This window comes from Lygodium microphyllum, unplaced genomic scaffold, assembly GCF_053477565.2.
Source record: "Lygodium microphyllum isolate KBCC unplaced genomic scaffold, Lygodium_microphyllum_v1.1.10 scaffold_144, whole genome shotgun sequence".
NCBI classification, from domain to species: domain Eukaryota; kingdom Viridiplantae; phylum Streptophyta; class Polypodiopsida; order Schizaeales; family Lygodiaceae; genus Lygodium; species Lygodium microphyllum.
Genome location: NW_028229627.1, coordinates 197,320 through 215,247, shown reverse-complemented (window position 1 = coordinate 215,247; position 17,928 = coordinate 197,320). Strand labels below are relative to the sequence as shown.

General features: G+C 42.8%; 1 protein-coding gene and 1 pseudogene across 1 annotated transcript in view; one reads left to right on the top strand and one right to left on the bottom strand.

Annotated features, from left to right (window-relative positions):
- Positions 1–1,731: 1,731 nt before the first annotated feature.
- The window catches only part of LOC148008419 (uncharacterized), a 199,828-nt gene continuing 183,631 nt past the window's right edge, over positions 1,732–17,928 (top strand). Inside the window, exon 1 of the mRNA XM_087674241.1 lies at positions 1,732–1,946. Within this exon, the coding sequence (XP_087530367.1) occupies positions 1,812–1,946 (135 nt within the window). The 5' untranslated portion in view covers positions 1,732–1,811. The remainder of the gene's footprint in view (positions 1,947–17,928) is intronic.
- On the bottom strand, positions 3,568–8,976 carry LOC148008422 (uncharacterized; annotated as a pseudogene).

The window sequence follows — 17,928 nt, the reverse complement described above, 5'->3', positions numbered from 1 at the left end:
TAGTGGTCTTTGGAGGCCACCATGAAGAGGAGGCATAGAGGGGAGTTGATATTTGATACACTAGCATGAAAAGAGGGATGTTGATACAATAGATGAGGGGAAAGGGTGGGGGGTGGGATGAATGGTTCTCTAAATGGTTGGGGATCATGTGGGATTACACTAAACACAAGAGATGGTGTATGGAAAGTGCATGAGAATGGAAGAGGATGGGAATGTCGTAGATGCTAGGCATGGGGATGTTGTATGGGTTATGATGGCCTCCAAAGTGTCTTAGGAGAGATTGACCTGTGACATGTGGGACAAATTCATCGCCTCATCATCAAAGACTTAGCTCTCTTAAAGATTGAAAGGTGAAGCCACGATATCAAAAAAGTGTGCATGGGGTGAGTGGGGACTATGAAGTTAAGCACAATTTTAAAGGAAATATGATTCCTACAACTTAGGGAGAGTGCTCAAACTCACTACGTGAATGTTTCTTTTGAAACATAATGCATGGTTGACCCCTTCAAAAGACTTGAGTGAGAATGTGTTTTGAAAAGAAAAAGCATAGTCATCATTGTCTTAGGACATTTGCTAAGTGATTAAGCAAGTGTTTTTGGTCTACCCCTCCTAATGGAGGCAGTAACATTTGATTTTTGTAGGGGTCGAAGAATTTTCTCTAAGGAGCACAAATTAGAGAATTTTGATTGGCCTCTCATATTGTAATTGCATAATGTTGCTAAGGCTATGATTTCTTTCTCCTTCCATTCTTTTTCAATTGAAAAAGGTTCCCTTTTCCATTGCTATCCCCAATAGTAAATATGGGCTTGCATTTCTGGGGGTACAAAAAATTTAGCCCATGAGATGTACACTCTCCTAACACCCTCTCTTAAATCATGGGTGATCAGTACAATACAATATACAATGATAAGGACTTATCATAGTACATATAAAAATGACACTCGGATAGGACCATGGATACCCAACCAGTGGGTGATCAAGCCACCACTAAGGTGCTTAAGAAAGACACCGATGTTGATGTTGATCATACCAATCCCTAAGAACAAAAAAGAGTATAGTTGTTATGGGCACGACAAGTGCTCTTCGAGAGCAAGGAGATTGCTTTTAGAACTTACAAGAGAAATTGAATTAAAACTTGATTGCGAGATAACTCAATTACAAGAGAATGCTCACAAGAACATGGCTTGATTACAAGACAAGAATTGGAAGACATCGCAATAGCCTCACAATTGGTGTTGGCAAGACTGAAAGGCTTGTGACCCATAACCCCTATTTATACTATAGTCTAGGGAGGTTAAGAGGGACACATGTCATTACAAGAGGATGCCACATGGCATGACATGTACACTGACACATGGCATGCTAATATTAGATATCTTTTAGAATGTTCTAGAATCTTCTAAAAAATTCATGGAACCAAGGGCTATCCCAGCTTGCATATGAACCAAGGACTGTCTTTGCTTGAGCATTTGTTACATTACTCCCTTTTCTAGAACCGAATTTCATGAGGGACGGTGGTATGCTTTTGAATAGGCTTTGGTTTGGTTGGGTGTTGAAAATGAAATTCACGAATTTTAATAGGAGCTCTTTGAAGATATGAAGCTGGTTTCCATGTTCGTTCACTTGCATCATAGCCCTTTGAATGGACAAGATATTGTAATTGCCTCTTAAAATTCTTAAATCCAAGATTTTGTAATCGAAAAGGTACAAGAAGAGAAAGTTAGGGAAGGCTTTTGGTCCATGGAAGCCTCAGCCTTCCTTTCCGAGTACTTCTAAGTTCTTTGATATATCATAACACTGCTTTGTAGCAAATGTTCATAATTAATGGAATATTTGCGGCACCCAAATTTGGTTCCGGGCCTTATTTTGCCAGGAGCCCTGACTCTTCTTGGAGGGCCGGAGCCATGGCTGCATCTCGAGTCCGCATCGCAGTAGTCGGAGATGTGGTGAGTCCTTTTATCAATTGAGAGATACTCTGTAACTCCAAGAAGAGAGGTTGATGTGCCATTTATAAGATCACTGGATGATCTCACACAGAGCTCTTTAAATACTACTTTGGAAAAGTGACACCTGATCTATTGGAGAGTTGGACACCTGCCCTTGAATGTTGACGCCATTGGTGAATCCGTTCAAGCTTAATACATGCCTTACCTGAAATTATAGTACGATGATAGGGCAAAATTGCTACAATGATTGCCTGATCTGGAGACTGGTTGAAGGTGGTAGAAATGGTAGTATCTGGAGTCTGGTTCAAGGTGGTGGAAATTACGAAGATGATAGGGCAAATTGCCATAGTGGCTGCATGATCTGGAGACTGGTTCAAGCTGGTGAGAATGGCAGTAGGATGATAGGGCAAATTGCCATAGTGATTGCATGATCTGTAGACTGGTTGAAGGTGGTAGAGATGGCAGTAGGATTATAGGGAAAATTTGTCATAGTGGTTGCATGATCTGGAGACCAGTTGAAGGTGGTAAATTTCTGAATGTGTGGAATACATGTCATGGAGCATCATTCAGGACAAGTTCTCTGACTACATAAGATGGAGAAGAGATGAAGACAAGGATGCAGTGATGGATGCTTAATGTCTCTGACTGCATAAGATGGAGAAGAGATGAAGACAAGGATGTAGTGATGGATGCTTAAAGTCTGTTGTCTATTTTCTCTTCAATCTAACATAAATGCATGTGAATGTAAATAGGTTGATGCTATGAATGTAAATGTATGGGATACATGTTATGAAGCCATAATTCATGATGGTAGCCGCTCACTTTATTATGAGGGGCATAGCTATACCAATCATATTGGAGTAAGTGGGTATTATCTAAGAGCTTTGAGTCTTGCACCTCTAAGGGTACGTGGACTCTAGCCCATGAGATGTACACTCTCCTAACACCCTCTCTCAAATCATGGGTGATTAGTACAATACAATATACAATTATATGGACTTATCAGAGTACATATAGTAATGACACTCAGACAGGACCGTGGATACCCAAGCTGTGGATGATTAAGCCACCACCAAGGTGCCTAAGAAACACATTGATGTTGATATTGATCCTACCAATCCCTGAAGATAAAAAGTAGTCATAGTTGTTATGGGCATGGCAAGTACTCTTTGAGAGTGAGGAGATTGCTTTCAGAACTTACAAAAGAAGAACTTGAAAGAAAAATTGAACTAAAACTTGATTTTGAGATAACTGGATTACAAGAGAATGCTCACAAGAGCGTGGCTTGATTGCAAGACAAGAACTGGAAGAGGACTTACCTTGCAAGAGCCTCACAATTGGTATTGGTAAGACTAAAGGGCTTATAGCCCATGATACCTTTTTATATTATAGTCTAGGAAGGTTAAGAGAGGGACACATGTCGTTATAAGACGATGCTACATAGCATGACATGCACGTTGACACATGGGATGCTGATATTAACGATGGCATTAGCGATGATACAGATGTCTTCTAGAATGTTCTAGAATCTTTTAGAAACTAAATGGAACTAAGGGCTATCCTAGCTTGCATACGAACCAAGGGTTGCCCTTGCTTGAGCGTCTGTTACATTATCCCTCTTCTAGCAGTGAGTTTCATGAGGCATGGTGGTGTGCTTTTGAATAGACCTTGGCTTGGTTGGGTGTTGAAGATGAAATTCATGAACATTAACACAAGCTCTTTGAAGATGTGAAGTTGGTTCCCATGTTCGTTCTCTTGTATCATAGCCCTTCTAATGGACAAGATATTGTAATTTGCCTCTTGAAATTCTTAAATCCAAGATTTTGTCCACTTCATATTTTCAATGATATTTAATTATGATCGGAGACAATGGCTTTGGTATTCTTTTAGGGATACTAGATGTATGACATGGCTCCATGAAACATGGTATATAGGATGGATTTTCATGGACTGGGGAAGTTGGAGATAATAGGTGATTGGATTTACTTGGCCAAGAATCTTGAAGAGCCCAAGTTGTTGATAATCCAATTTTTGGAAGGGACAAGAAGAACATAGATCACATTGTAGAAGCCAAACTTGATCTCCAATCTTGAATGATGGGTGTTGTATGCGAAGCTTATCTGCATTTCTTGTATGTTTCTCTTGAGCTTGTTTAATCTATGCTTGCAGGGTCTATAGTACCTGGATTTTTCTCTTGCAATCTTATATGATTGTCTATCTAAGGAAACAAAATCTACTATGGGAAAATACAAGATTCACTATGAGAAAGATACAATGAAAATTTCTTCAAAATAATCTATCAAAGTTGTTGTTGATAGCGGAAGCATCTTTTTCATTCATTAATTGATTTTGATGGTTATCATTTTGCACTTGTGTTCTTTTCCTGTGAAAATATTCACTGGCCATGTGCCTAATCTTACCACAATAATGATATGTGACCCGATCCTTGTTGTTGATGTTGAATCCTCTTCCACGTCCTTTTGCTCCATAAGTTCCTTTGGTGTACAAGAGATTGTCCTTTGAGATTATTTCTTTTACTTACTTGTTTTTAAGTTTACTTTCTCCATCAAGTAGAGAATGCTCAATGTCTTTGAGTGAGATATTAGGGACATTACTTAGGGTAGATACAAGGTTCTCATATGGTTTTTGATTTACACTTGCTAGTAGCACTGCTATGGCTTCATCCTTATTTGTGTTTTTTTTAAAAGTTGCAAGTTGAGCTTTTAGACTCTTAAACTTGTTAATGTGTATGGTCATAGAAGAACTGTTCTTTTTATCTAGCTTATAGAATCGCATGAGTAATTTTACTTTTGAGTTTTTAGCTCAAGTTCCAAAGATCCTGTCGAGCTCATCCCATGCTTTTTTTGCATCTTTGATGCTGGAGATATGGTGCAATACATCATCAGATAGTCCCCAAGCAATGATGCTTAGAGCCTTGTTGTTCATCTTTTTCCACTCTTTTGTCTTGAACTAGACTTCTTCAACGAACCCATCTTCATCATCTTCCTTTTTGCTATCTGCATCTCCTATATCATCCTCAAATAGATCCTAGAGGTCTTTCCTCATGAGATGGTATGTTGTTTTTTCTTTCTAGGCGTGAAAGCCTTCACCATTGAATTTGGCTATTTGCTCAAGTTCAGACATTTGAAGGAGATCTTACTGCAAGTATATTCGGGCAGTGTCTATCCTTTTACAATGAGATTGAGGCTTACAAGGGATTTAATCAATTGGGCATTCCACATTAAAATCTTCAAGTTTGTAATTGCAAGAACTGAAGTAAAACAAGCAAATGAGTTGTTCTTGGATGTGTCAAGAAATAGAAGTGCCAAGAAGCACTAAAATGAGTATCAAAAGATACTATGCTTTGAAGAACTTGATGTTGTTGGATGATTTCTTCCCTCCTAACTAATTTGAAGTGCTGGGAACTGAGTGGAGTACCAGATCAGAGTGCCAAATGGCTATGGCTTTTTGTTTAGGATTTTAGGACAAGGGCTTGGTTTTTCATCGATTGTAGCTCACATAGATGACCATTTTGAAAACCCTTTGAGTGGGAGAGAGCTTAGGTATGGAGCTTTAGTTGCCTTATGAACTCGGCGAGAATCTCATTGCGTGTAGGGAGAGCAGGCTGTGATGACGAATTCTTGTAATGCTGAGCTCAAAGTAGGGCTATGTTGATGTTTAAAGTGACAGGAAGTTGCCCCCTAAGTAGAGCAAGAGGTCCACAGAAGAAAGTTCAGTGAGATATGCCCTAGTTTGAGAGAGATGAAAGCTCCAAGCAGGGTAGATTCAGGCTAGCTATGGCTGCCATGAAGGAAAGAGTGGAGTTGGAGTGAGAAATGAACTCATGAGTTGACAAACAATGAGCTTACCAGACATGAAGAGGAGTTGAAGGAAAGTTTGATAAGATTAGCCATGCTCACCATGGCTCTGATACCATGTTAGAATGCATGGATCTAGAGCATGGCTATGGTGGATGGAAGAGAAAGAGAAGACTTATGAGATAACATAGACAAGAAGGATTGATTGTTACACAAGTGAACTAGGTTCCAAGATGAAAGCTTGGACTCATAAACACAATCTTGTGTGTGTAGCAATGACACTGGGACTGAAGGAACAAAAAATATAATGACATTGTATTGAAATAAGAACCAAGTACATGCTTATGTAGCCTTTGGGTTGCTCCACTCTCGTCACTGTGCTTATGGGATACGGAGCATCTCTTCTTGAAGTATATATCATTTATCATATCTTTCAACACATATGGTGTCGATATACTTGTTCCGGGAAGAGCCTTGTTGACCCTTCTCCATTGAGACTCTTGGTTGTTGGGATGAAGTGTCATTTTTGTAGATTGATCAATCATCACTAAGATAGAATCATACCCTTTGGAAGAAGGTAGTTTAATAATGAAGTCCATGGATAAGGATAAGCATGGCTTACTTGAATAGGTAATGGTTGAAAAAGGCCATGAGGTCAATGATGAGAGACGTGTCCTTGACTAGTTTCTACATTTGTGGCCACCAAAAATCCCTTGAAACCAGCTTGATTGTCTTGTTAACCCTAAAATGCTTCGTTAAGGGGAGATGATGTCTTGTCTTGAGTATATCCACTTGCAAAGGACCGGGAGGAATGTAGAGGAGTTCTTTATAATAGAGCAGCCCATCAATGGCTTGAAAATCCCTTTGAGTTTGTTCTTGGCCTTGATGTAATTGCCTCCTTATGTTCTTGGCGAATGAATCTTTTGTTTTTTTGCAAATAAAATGTGGCTGATTATATTACTCAAAAAAACTTATTACAACGGAGTGCTCATGCTCAACAAACTAGCTGGAGCTGATGAAAGTCACAAGTCCATCATATATACAAGCCTCTCAAGGCGGTCTGGGGGGGATGGGGGCAAGAAGCCATGGAGGGGGGGTGTATCGCCATCTGGGGCTGCCTGCTTGCATCACGAAAAACAGGTCTTGGCCGCCCCAAGTGCGCATGAAATGACCTCGGAGCTCCTGACGAGCCCTGGATTCGCCCTGCACTTGATCCCATCGGCCGCGGAGAGAGTGGATGATGGAGGTCTAGAGTTCTGCTAAAGTCGCCTGTATTGAAAGTCTCTCTCCGCTGAAAGCCTCCTGATATCATGTACTCCAGGAACCTCGGTGGCTTCTTGGCGACTGCTGTGGCTGGCCATAGCCACTCTCACTCTCACAGGTCCCACTCCAACTCATCAAGCGGCCTGCCCTCCAAGATCCAGAGGCACCACTCCTTGAGCTCCTGCCAGAAGATAAAAGGGTCCAACCGCCATATCTTCCCCTGAAGGCCAATCACTCGGATTCTCTTTTATGAGAGGACAGCTAACCCCTCATCCTGCTGCCCTCTGTCAGGGGCTAGACGCCCTCCCTCCTGTATGCTGAAGAAGGTCCTAGGTGGAGCGTCGCCCACTCTACGTGCCAAATTTAAAGCATGGCGAAATGCTTCGAATTTCTCACGAGGTAGAGCTTTGGTGAAGATGTGGTGGTAGGACAATAGACAAGGCTGATATCACCTGCATGTAGCCTCTCTCTGACAAAGTGATAATGTATCTCAATGTGTTTCGTGTGTACTTGAAACACTGGGTTCCGTGCCACTGCAATGGCACTCTGATTGTCAGTGAACAAAGGAGTAGGCTCCGTAACAGATGCATCTAGATCAGCAAGCAACCGTCTAATCCATACGCATTCAATTGTGGTAGTGAAAGCTGCCTTGTATTCAGCTTCACATGACGATGTGGCAACAGTGGACTGTTTCTTGCTAAACCAAGATATGCAAAACGAGCCAAGAAAGAAACAATTGCCACTAGTGGAGTGACGTGAATCATAATCACCAGCCCAATCAGAATCATTGTAAGTATGTAACTGCAGTGGTCCCCCTTGGCATAAAGCAATCCAAGAGATCTAGTACCCTGCAAGTAACGGAAGACACACTTAACAGCTTGCCAATGTGACATGCGTGGCTGATGCATATATCTGCTCAGGGCTGAAACTGCAAACTGTATGTCTGGCCTAGTATTGCATAAGTAAATAAGACATTCAACTGCTGGAGCATATGTGTGTCTATCAAACAAATCACTGTCATCATGTAATGATAGTTTAAGTCCAGGTTCCATTGGTGTATAAATTGGTTTGCAATCCTGTAAGCCAAACTTCTCAAGAAGTTTACCAATGTATCTTGACTGTGATAACCCAATACCTCTAGCATCATGTATGAATTGAATGCCCAAGCAATAATGTAAAGACCCCAAGTCTGACATGTTAAAAGTTTGCTGCAAATTTTGTTTAAATGCTGAAATTTGATCAGCATATGTCCCTGTAAGCAAGAGATCATCAACATAAAGACAAATGATCAGCATGGATCCCCCCTCTTTACATACGTAAAGGGTAGACTCAGATGAGCTGTTTATGAACCCTTGGCTAAGCAAGAAAGCATCTATCTTTTCATACCAAGCTCTAGGAGCTTGTTTCAAACCATACAAAGCTTTTTTCAGCTTGTATACCAAGTGTTCCAAGCCCTCAACTGCAAAACCAATGGGCTGTTGTACATATACTTCCTCATGAATTTCCCCATGTAAAAATGTAGTTTTAATATCCAATTGATGCACAGTCCATCCATAATGAGCAGCCAAAGCAACCATAGACCTGATGGTCGTCATACGGGAGGTAGGAGCAAATGTCTCCTCATAGTCAATGCCTTTTTTCTGTGCATAGCCTTTAGCTACAAGCCTTGCCTTGTATTTGTCAATGGATCCATCTGCATTCCGTTTCAGCTTGTAGACCCATTTTGTTCCAATGGCTTTCTTCCCAAATGGCAAAGACACCAAATCCCATGTTTGATTCTTAGTGATAGAATCCAATTCAGCTTGCATTGCTGCCATCCAATGCACACTTTGTTGTGCATCTTCAAAACATTCAGGCTCCTCATCATCGAAGGTGCTTACTGCCATAACGAACTCCATGGTATGTGCAGTATCATACATACGAGCTTGTCTTCTAGTACGACCAGCCATGGGTGCATCCAAATGACTATCTTTCATAGTCTGTAAATACCATCTAGGCATTTGTCTTGCCTCGTGACTGTGCATAAGCTCTTGCTGAATTTCAGTTTCAGCACTTTGCTGAATATTCAGATCAGCCAATGGCTGATTTTCTGTATTTTCAAAAGGAGCAGCTGGCTGAATAGTGAGTTCACTTGCTGAAACTCCAGCTGAATCACCAAATGTAATGGGTAGCAGCCCTTCAAATACATCACGGGCAGCCTGATATGTATCTAAACCAGCCAGGGACAATTCTGATTTTTCATCAAATAGTACATCCCTACTGACAAACACCTTTTTAGAAACAGGATCATAGAGTCTGTAGCCTTTGCTCTCACTGCTATATCCCATAAAAATGCATTTAATAGCCTTGTTATCCAACTTTTTCCTGAGTACCTTTGGAATATGTGCATATGCAAGGCACTCAAAGATACGAAAGTGTCCAACAGAAGGTTTCCGGCTGTTCCAAGCCTCAAAAGGTGTAATTTTCTTCAATGCTTTGGTGGGGCATCTGCTCAAAACATGGCAAGCACACATGACAGCTTCCATCCAGAAACTGTGAGGGAAGCTCTTTGCCTTCAGCATACATCTGGCCATCTCCATGAGTGACCGATTCTCTCTCTCTGCAACCCCATTCTGCTGTGGAGTATAAGCAGTAGTGTACTGATGGACAATGCCCTTCAAAAAAGAATTCAGCATAGAGGACATGTATTCCCCCCCTCGGTCCGAACGGAGAGTCTTAATTTTACAAACTAGACTGGTTTTCAGCAAGTGCAAGAAAAGCCAAGAATGCATCATACACTTCTGACTTTTTGACCAAAGAGTAGACCCAGCAAAATCATGTAAAGTCATCAATAAAAGTCACAAAATAGTAACATCCTCCCAATGACTTTGTCTGCATAGGTCCACATACATCTGAATGCACTAATTGCAACCTAGATGCCAAGTACGCTGACTGATCAACTGAAAGAGCATCCAACTCGTATAACCCATGACATAAAGTGCCTGTTAAGACCAAAGTCATGTGTTCTTTGTCTCTCACCATGCATCGGTCATCATCAAATGTGACCTGCAATCCACAATGTGCCAAAGAAGAGATAGAGAGCAAATTCTTCTTTATGCCTGGCACAAATAAAGCATCCTGTAGGTGGAGAATAGAGCCATCAATGGCTGTGAGCACAATCTCCCCAATATCTCTAACAGGGTATGATGCATTATTGGGACACTGTACAGACTTGCCATTTGGAGCTGCATGAATAGATGCAAATAAATCTCTGCGAGATGTAATATGTTTAGAAGCACCACTATCAAAAAACCAAGTGCCCGCATCCTCAGTAGAGCTAAATGCTCGATCTGCCCAAGAGGTGTCATAACTGCATGTGTAAAAACAATAGTCCCTGTCTGCAACAAAGGACGCAGACTATGTAGCAGTGGAAGGAGCATCAGAAACAGGCATTCTTGACTCCTTTTTCTTCTCTTTGGCAATGCGCTTTCTGCACTCAGTGATATAGTGTCCTGGTTTCTTGCAATAATGGCATTTTCCCTTTTTGGCTTGCATGCCCCCTTGTCTTTTGTTTGCCTGGGATGTGCCAGAAGTCCCAGAACTCTGCGGAGCATTCTTCACTTGGTTGCCTTTGCCCTTTTGTCTAGCCATAAAAGCTTGCTCAGAGGCTACCACTATTCCTTCGTGTTTGCTCCTCCTCTGGAAGCAAACTGACTAACTGAAGAAAAGTGATTGGTTGCGCGGCAATCCTCATGGTGAGGTTTAAGGCCGTATGAAAAGCCAAGTACGAAGGAGGTAATGAGTTCAAAGTGGTGGATATCATATGTGTATCCAAATAGTACTCATCAACATTCATGAGTTGCTCTCGCAAGTCTTGAATTTTGTTCAAGTGATCCTGAATAGAATCACCTTCATCTATTTTCAATGTCTCTAGCTCTTTCTTTAGGAAAGAGGTGCGAGTCTCATTCTTGCTTGCAAACATTTGCTTCAAAGTTAGCCAAGCTTCTCGTGAAGAAGCTGCTGAACGAATGTGGGGGATGATTGACCGCTGAACTGCCAATGCAATCAGCGACAAAGCCTGTGCATCCCGTGTATCCCATGCTTTTTGAGCTGCTGTTCTTTGGGGAAGTGGCTGAAGTGGAGCAGGCTGAGGTGCCCGTGGTGCACGTCCTCTTGGAGGAGGAGTAGCTGGAGCCACAACTCCAGGTCGAGCTTCTTCTCCACTGACATAATCCCAAAGATTTTTGGCCACAAGTACATTCTTCATCATGAAGGACCAAAGTGAATAGTTATTTCCATCCAATGTGTCCTCCTTGGATACATAGGTGAAAACATCTCCTCCTTGATTTGCCATGATTTTTCAATTACCGAAAATGCAAGAGAGAAATGTCGAAGCAGAACTTCACAGGAAATTTGAAAATTTTCAGAAATTGCAGGAAATAAGTTTCTGCAATTAGTGTACAAAGGTGCACTCTGTCAAAACTGTCTGTTATGCACGCAGTCCAACGTGCAATCAGTGTTCAGAAACACTGTACCTGCAAAATCCCCAAAATTGCTTGCCCCAGATTTGTTCAAAACAGTCTATCAATGACTGTGATTGCAGTACATATGCCAATATTCTCAGAAAACATAAAAGCCCCAAAAATTTTTGATGACTGTGTCTAGAAATTGCATTTAATGTGTCCTAGACACGTTTTTGAATGCTGTGCCTGGGCCGTGGGAACCCTCTCTTCCAGAAATTAATTCTGGTAGAAAAAAAATGTACTTTTTTTTAACAATTTACCTTGGAAATGACGAATTGCGCTGATGACAGGCGGGAGTGGTCAATGTTGCTGATGTGAGGGCAAACGGCTGGTCGTCGCAGGCGAGTTGACGCATGTGTCAGGTGGCAGATGTCAAACGGGCCTTTGCATTCAGGCGGCGCTCGACTGACCTGGCGGGTGACGGGCACAGGGGGCGGCTGTGGGACGAAACGGCACAAAGGGCGCTCGACTGACTTGGCGGGTGACGTGATACCAACGGGCACAGGGGGTGGCTGTGGGACGAAACGACGCAAATGGCGCAGGGAGAGGCAAGCGCCTGAGGTCCAAGCAGGTGGGTGTTCGTTGGCGGTGCTCCCAACAAAGTGACGGGCTCAGACCAGGGCAGTGGCAGCAGAGAATAAGTAGTGCAAGCATGGCAACGCTGCTGGCACATGGAAAGGCTGCAGAGGACGGGCAGCTTTGGCACTTGCGTGCAGGGTAAAGGTAGGAGCTGCCGCTGAGTCTGGGCACTGTTGTGGTGGACCTGTCTGGTGCAGGACGACCTGGCTGACGAGCTCCTCTGTTGACTGGTGCTGGTTGGGAGATGAGCAGAACAGAGCTTAGCTGAGCTGAACGGAACGGAACCTCTGCTGAACAGAGCCAATGCTGCTCTGATACCAAATGTGAGAGTGGAGGTCAGGATCGAAGCTCAGCACAGAAAACAGTAGACAGTAAAGAGTGAAGCACGACACCCAATGCAATAGACTGAAAAGAGTGTAAAATTGAAAGTACAAGGTACAACCCTTAAACCTTAGGGTTGTAGGGGGGTGTTCACACCCGAACACGGTAAGTGCCCGTAAGTGTGTGTCATAAGCACATACGAAATAATACCATAAGTCTGGGGGAAAAAACCTCTCCTACCGAGAGTAAAAAATGCCCCAATGTCCTATTGATCACCGACACTCCGATGTGAGCATAGGCGTAAGTGAGGCGTGAGTGAAATATCCAACAGATGAGAATGGGTGTTGAGGTGAAGGCTTGCTTTAACCTTTGAAAAGCTTGTTTGTCCTTCTAATTCTATATAAACTTGTTCTTTCCAGCTAGGTTGGTTAGAGGGGTAGCAACATGAGAGTACTCCTTTATAAAGATTTGATTAAAATTTGCAAATCCAAAAAAGCATTGAATATCTCGCATAAATAAAGGTGTCTCCCATTCTAGAAGAGTTTGTACCTTCTTAGGGTACATAGAAATTCTCTTCTTAAAAATGACATACCCCAAAAACTCAACTTCAATTTGATAGAAAGAACACTTTTTTAGCTTTGCATACAAGCTTACTTCCCGCAATTTATTTAAGACTATTTTGACATGATGCTCATGTTCCTATCGGTTCTTGGAAAAGATCAAGATTTCATCCAAGTAGATCACAATAAAGTCGTCCAAGTATTCTTGAAAGATATCATTCATCATATATTGAAAAATTGTTGGAGCATTCGTGAGGCCAAATGGCCTAACAATATATTCAAAATGCCTATACCTTGTGCGAAAAGTTGTCTTCCATTCATCACCTTCCTTTATCTTGATAAGATTGTAAGTGCCACGAAGATCGATCTTGGTGAGGACTTTGGCTTTCCCAAGTCGTTCAAGGAGTTTAGGAATCAAAGGAAGAGGGTAGGGATTCTTGATAGTAATCTCATTGACTTTTATAATCCACACATATACAGAGGGATCCATCTTTTTTCTTGATGAATAGAAATGGAGCACCTGTTGGAGATTTTAAATGACGTATGTATCCCTTGGCAAGATTCTCATCAATATATTTCCTAAGCTCTGCTAATTCATCTTGGGATAGCTTATAGATAGGGCCGAAAGGAGATTGAGCTCTTTCTTGTCTATTACATAATCACAAGGTTGGTGTTTTGGTGCATATCCGTATTCTTCTTTTCAAAACACATCCTTTAACTCTGCATATTGAGTTGGAGGGGGTGTGTTTGAGCTTTCATCCTTTGGCTTCTCCATTGGAATTGCATAAATAAAAAAGGATGGATTCTTCTTTGCTTGACGCATGAATATCTTTGCCCCAATGTATATTGTTTGAGAATTCTTCCTTTTATTATTTTGCATTGACCTTGTTCAACCTTTCTAGATCTCCAGCTGATTTCAGATTTATGTAATTCTAGCCAAGGTAGCCCAATAACAATGGGAGAATTGGGGCAATGGATGATGTTGAAGGCTATATCTAATACAAGACTCCTTAGGGTAACTTTTATGGATTGAGTCTTATACTTGATGTCTCTCAAGCAAGAGATCAACTATCAATTACTTTTGCACATACCAGCTTTGCTTTCCTTAGAAGCTATATACTATGCTGCTTTGCAAATTTCTGGTCTATGAAGCATGTTGTGGCTCTAGAGTCCAACAAAGCTTGTCCATTTTTTTGTCTTCCCTCCAAGTGAATCTTTATTGGTAACATAAAGCTAAATGTTGGATTTGTAAATAAAAAGAGATTTTTTTTTTTGGGGGGGGGGGTTTCTTGAAGCTTTGTCTAGCCATATGGTCGCTACTAAGACTGGACGTCGATGTTTCTCGACAATGATGGAGTAGTGGTACCATGAATTCTCATTCTTTCTTTGTTAGGACAATATTTAGCTATGTGTCCTGATTGGCTGCAATACATGCATAATCCATTAATGCACTGCCTTTGTTTTTCTCGAATTGTTAATGGCTTGAATCCTGTCATATCAATTTGCATAGGCTCTATCTCAAATACTAGGTTTTCTTGGTTGGTTGGGTCTTTAAAAGTCTTCATCCTGCTTTATTCAAGGTGGCTTATCGACGTCTTTCTTGTCTTCTCAAATAGGCAGTTGTCATATTCAATTGCTTGAGAGAGGAATTCAATAAGTGTATGCACATTTGGCATAGTAAGCAGAGAGAGTTATACCTGAGAGGAGTTTCTACAAGGCCGACTCGAAAAGCATTATTTGGATAACAATCTGGATGTATATGTATAAACAATCGTACCTGCTAGAGGAAACCTCTGAATTTTGATCTTGTGGCATCAAATTTCTCTAGAAGACTAACCTTTGGTTCTTCCTTATGTTGATTATGAAGGTTGGTAGTAGCTAATGGACATCTGGCTTGATGTAGGCTTATCTCTTGAATTTCTTAAAGTTGTCGTTGTAGGCCTTGTACAGCTAAGCCCAAAACTTGTGGTTGCTTTGTTTGTAGCCTTGCATTACTTTCTTGAAGCTTTTGGATTTGTTGTTGGGTGCTTTGTAAAGAAGCAACATTACCTTCCATCACGGACTCCATCACGACTAGGCAAGATTGTGGTAGGAGAGTCTTACCAAACTGTCATGGGCATGGCAAGTGCTCTTTGAGAGCGAGGAGATTGCTCTTATAACTTATAAGAGAAGAACTTGAAAGAAAAATTGAACTAGAACTTGATTGCAAGATAACTTGATTACAAGAAAACTCAATTACAAGAGAATGCTCACAAGAGCGTGGCTTGATGACAAGACAAGACTAGAACAAGACAAGAACTGGAAGAGTACTTACCTTGCAGGAGCCTCACAACTAGTGTTAGCAAGACTAAAGGGCTTGTAGCCTATGGCCCCTATTTATACTATAGCTTAGGGAGGTAGGGGGAAACATGTTGTTACAAGAGGATGCCACATGGCATGACATACACGTTGACTCATGGCGTGATATGCATACTGACACATGGCATATTGACATTAGTGATAACAGATGTAGATTTCTTTTAGAATGTTCTAGAATCTTTTAGAAACTTGAACCAAGGGTTGTCCTAGCTTGCATACAAACCAAGGGATGTCCTTGCTTGAGCATCTATTACAATTGTAGATCTTGATGCTTGTCATGGACACATGAAAAGCACATCATGTCCATGTATTCCGTACCTTTGGCCAGACCACCAAAGTGTCCCCTCATGTGAGCTTAGACTAGGAGCAATGATTACTCTTTGTTGAGCAAAACATCTCATCATGAATTTGGATACTAATTTTATCTCGAGGATTTCAAAACTTGCTAGACTTCAAAAGTGCGTATAGGAAGCCACCCTCTAGGTCCAATGCACTTGTATTTCGATGAGGCAATGATGCCCCACTACTACCGTCTCCTCCTCCACACCCCCCCCCCCCCCCCCCCCCCCTTTCTCTCTCTCTCTCTTTCTCTATATGGCATTGGAGAGTTGTGAGGGATGATAAGATCACTAGGCCTAGAAGTGTTAGCCTGCTCTTATTCAGTCTCAGTCTGTCATCTCCTGGTTGTGAGCTCCTGTCAGAGTCTGACAGGAGACAGAGGAGCTCTGTCAGTGAGTTTCCAGTCTGCTTTAGTCAGCATGTAGCCCTGGGCATTTTACAGCCCAGATCTGGGCTGTTTTTGGGGTGACTGCCCATTATTTTGGGCAGTCGGACCAGTTCTGGTCAGTCGGACCAGAACTGGCCAGTCGGACCAGATCTGGCCAGTCGGACCAGATCTGGCCAGGTCGGCCAGTTTAGCTGGTCGGCCAGTTTTCTGGCTGGGGGCTATATATAGCTGCCCCCCCAGTCAGTCCAGCATTCATGCTCTGCAGGTTCAGCACTGCTCCCTCCGTCTCCGTCTCCGGCATTGGTGCTGCCTCTGCTTCCAGTCTGTCCTGGTTCCCTCACTGACGCTCCGGGCTGCGTGCAGGGACTGTTCTGTCCATTCCAGTGTATTCAGCATTCATCTCAGTCAGTGCAGATTTTCTTCCTTCATTCTCTGCTTCATCTCTCCTCTCCTCTGTGTTCGTGTTCTTCTTTCGCTGCGCACTCTCACATGGTATCATCGCCTGATTGAGAGCACGGAGGACGCGAGAAATACCTTACTGCTGCTGTTCACAGTCCCACAACAGCCAGGCGATTCCTTCAGGAGGCTGCCAACAGGTCTATTCCAGCCAGGCGACTGCATCAGAAGGCTGTATACCCTGCGTTTGCTGCCAGGCGGCCTCCTCTGCTGCAGGGCGACCCTCCTACAACCTGCGTTTTGCTGTTTTGCAGGTCGCTTCTACCCTGGCTGCTCCTATCCTGCAGGCGACCTCTGTCTGGGCAAGTTCCCGGTGCTGGTGGTCTCGTTTCTGGTGTTCGCCATCAGATCTATTTGCGTTTTGCAGATCCAGGTGGCTGTAGGCACTTTCTGCCTGCATCTTGGTGGTTGGTGACCACACTGTTGGTCCTACTTCGTCAGCGGCACAACTTTCTTTGGTATTTTGCAGATTGGAAGATGTCTTACCAGTTTTCAGGCTTTGAAGACTCAGAGGATGAGCTTCTTTCTCATCATTCCTCTGAGCGGAGGCGGGACTATCGTGAAGTTCGACAACGGGATGACCCTCCTCGCACTCGTCCTTCTTCAGTCCATGCATCTCAGAGGGTTCCATCTACTGCGAAGGTTTCTTCAGTGAAGACTGCATCTACTGTGCGGATGCCTTCCTTGATTCCCTCTATCCAGGTGCCGATTCTCCCTTCCTTTCCGAAGGAAGACAAGTTGGATGGTTCCAACTATTCCCTATGGTCATGCAAGGTGGCTTGCATCCTTGATACCTTTGATCTGTGGGATCTTGTTTCTTCGCCCATCGACCGACCCCCCGTGGATTCGTCCGATGGCACCTCTATGGACCGTGCAGCCTTATGGGATCGGCTCAACTCTCGAGCCCGTTCCTTTCTTTTTATGAGTCTCCATGATTCTGTTCTTGTACATGTTCACAGGTTAAAAACCGCGGCGGAAGTATGGACAAAGCTTGCGTCTTTGTATCAGCACAAGACATTTGCCCACAAGATTTCCCTGGAGAAGAAGTTGCGGATGCTCAGTCTTGATGGTTCTTCTTCCATGAAGGAGCACATCACGAAGATGGAGGATATGCGAGGCGAGCTTGCCTCTCTTGGTCGTCTGATATCGTCTGAGGATATGGCGATGATTCTGTTGACTCAGCTGCCATCACCCCGCTATGATGTCTTCTACACCAGCCTCATCACCATGAGAACCCGTGAGACTCTCCTATGGGAGGAGCTTTCCCCGCTTGTCTTGGAGCATGACGAGCGACTCAAAGAGGTGGGAGCCAGTGGCTCCACCAAGGCATTTACGGCTGCCACAGGTGGTGGCAAGAAGAAGAAACAAAAGAAGGAGAAGTCCAAGGACAAGAAGGAG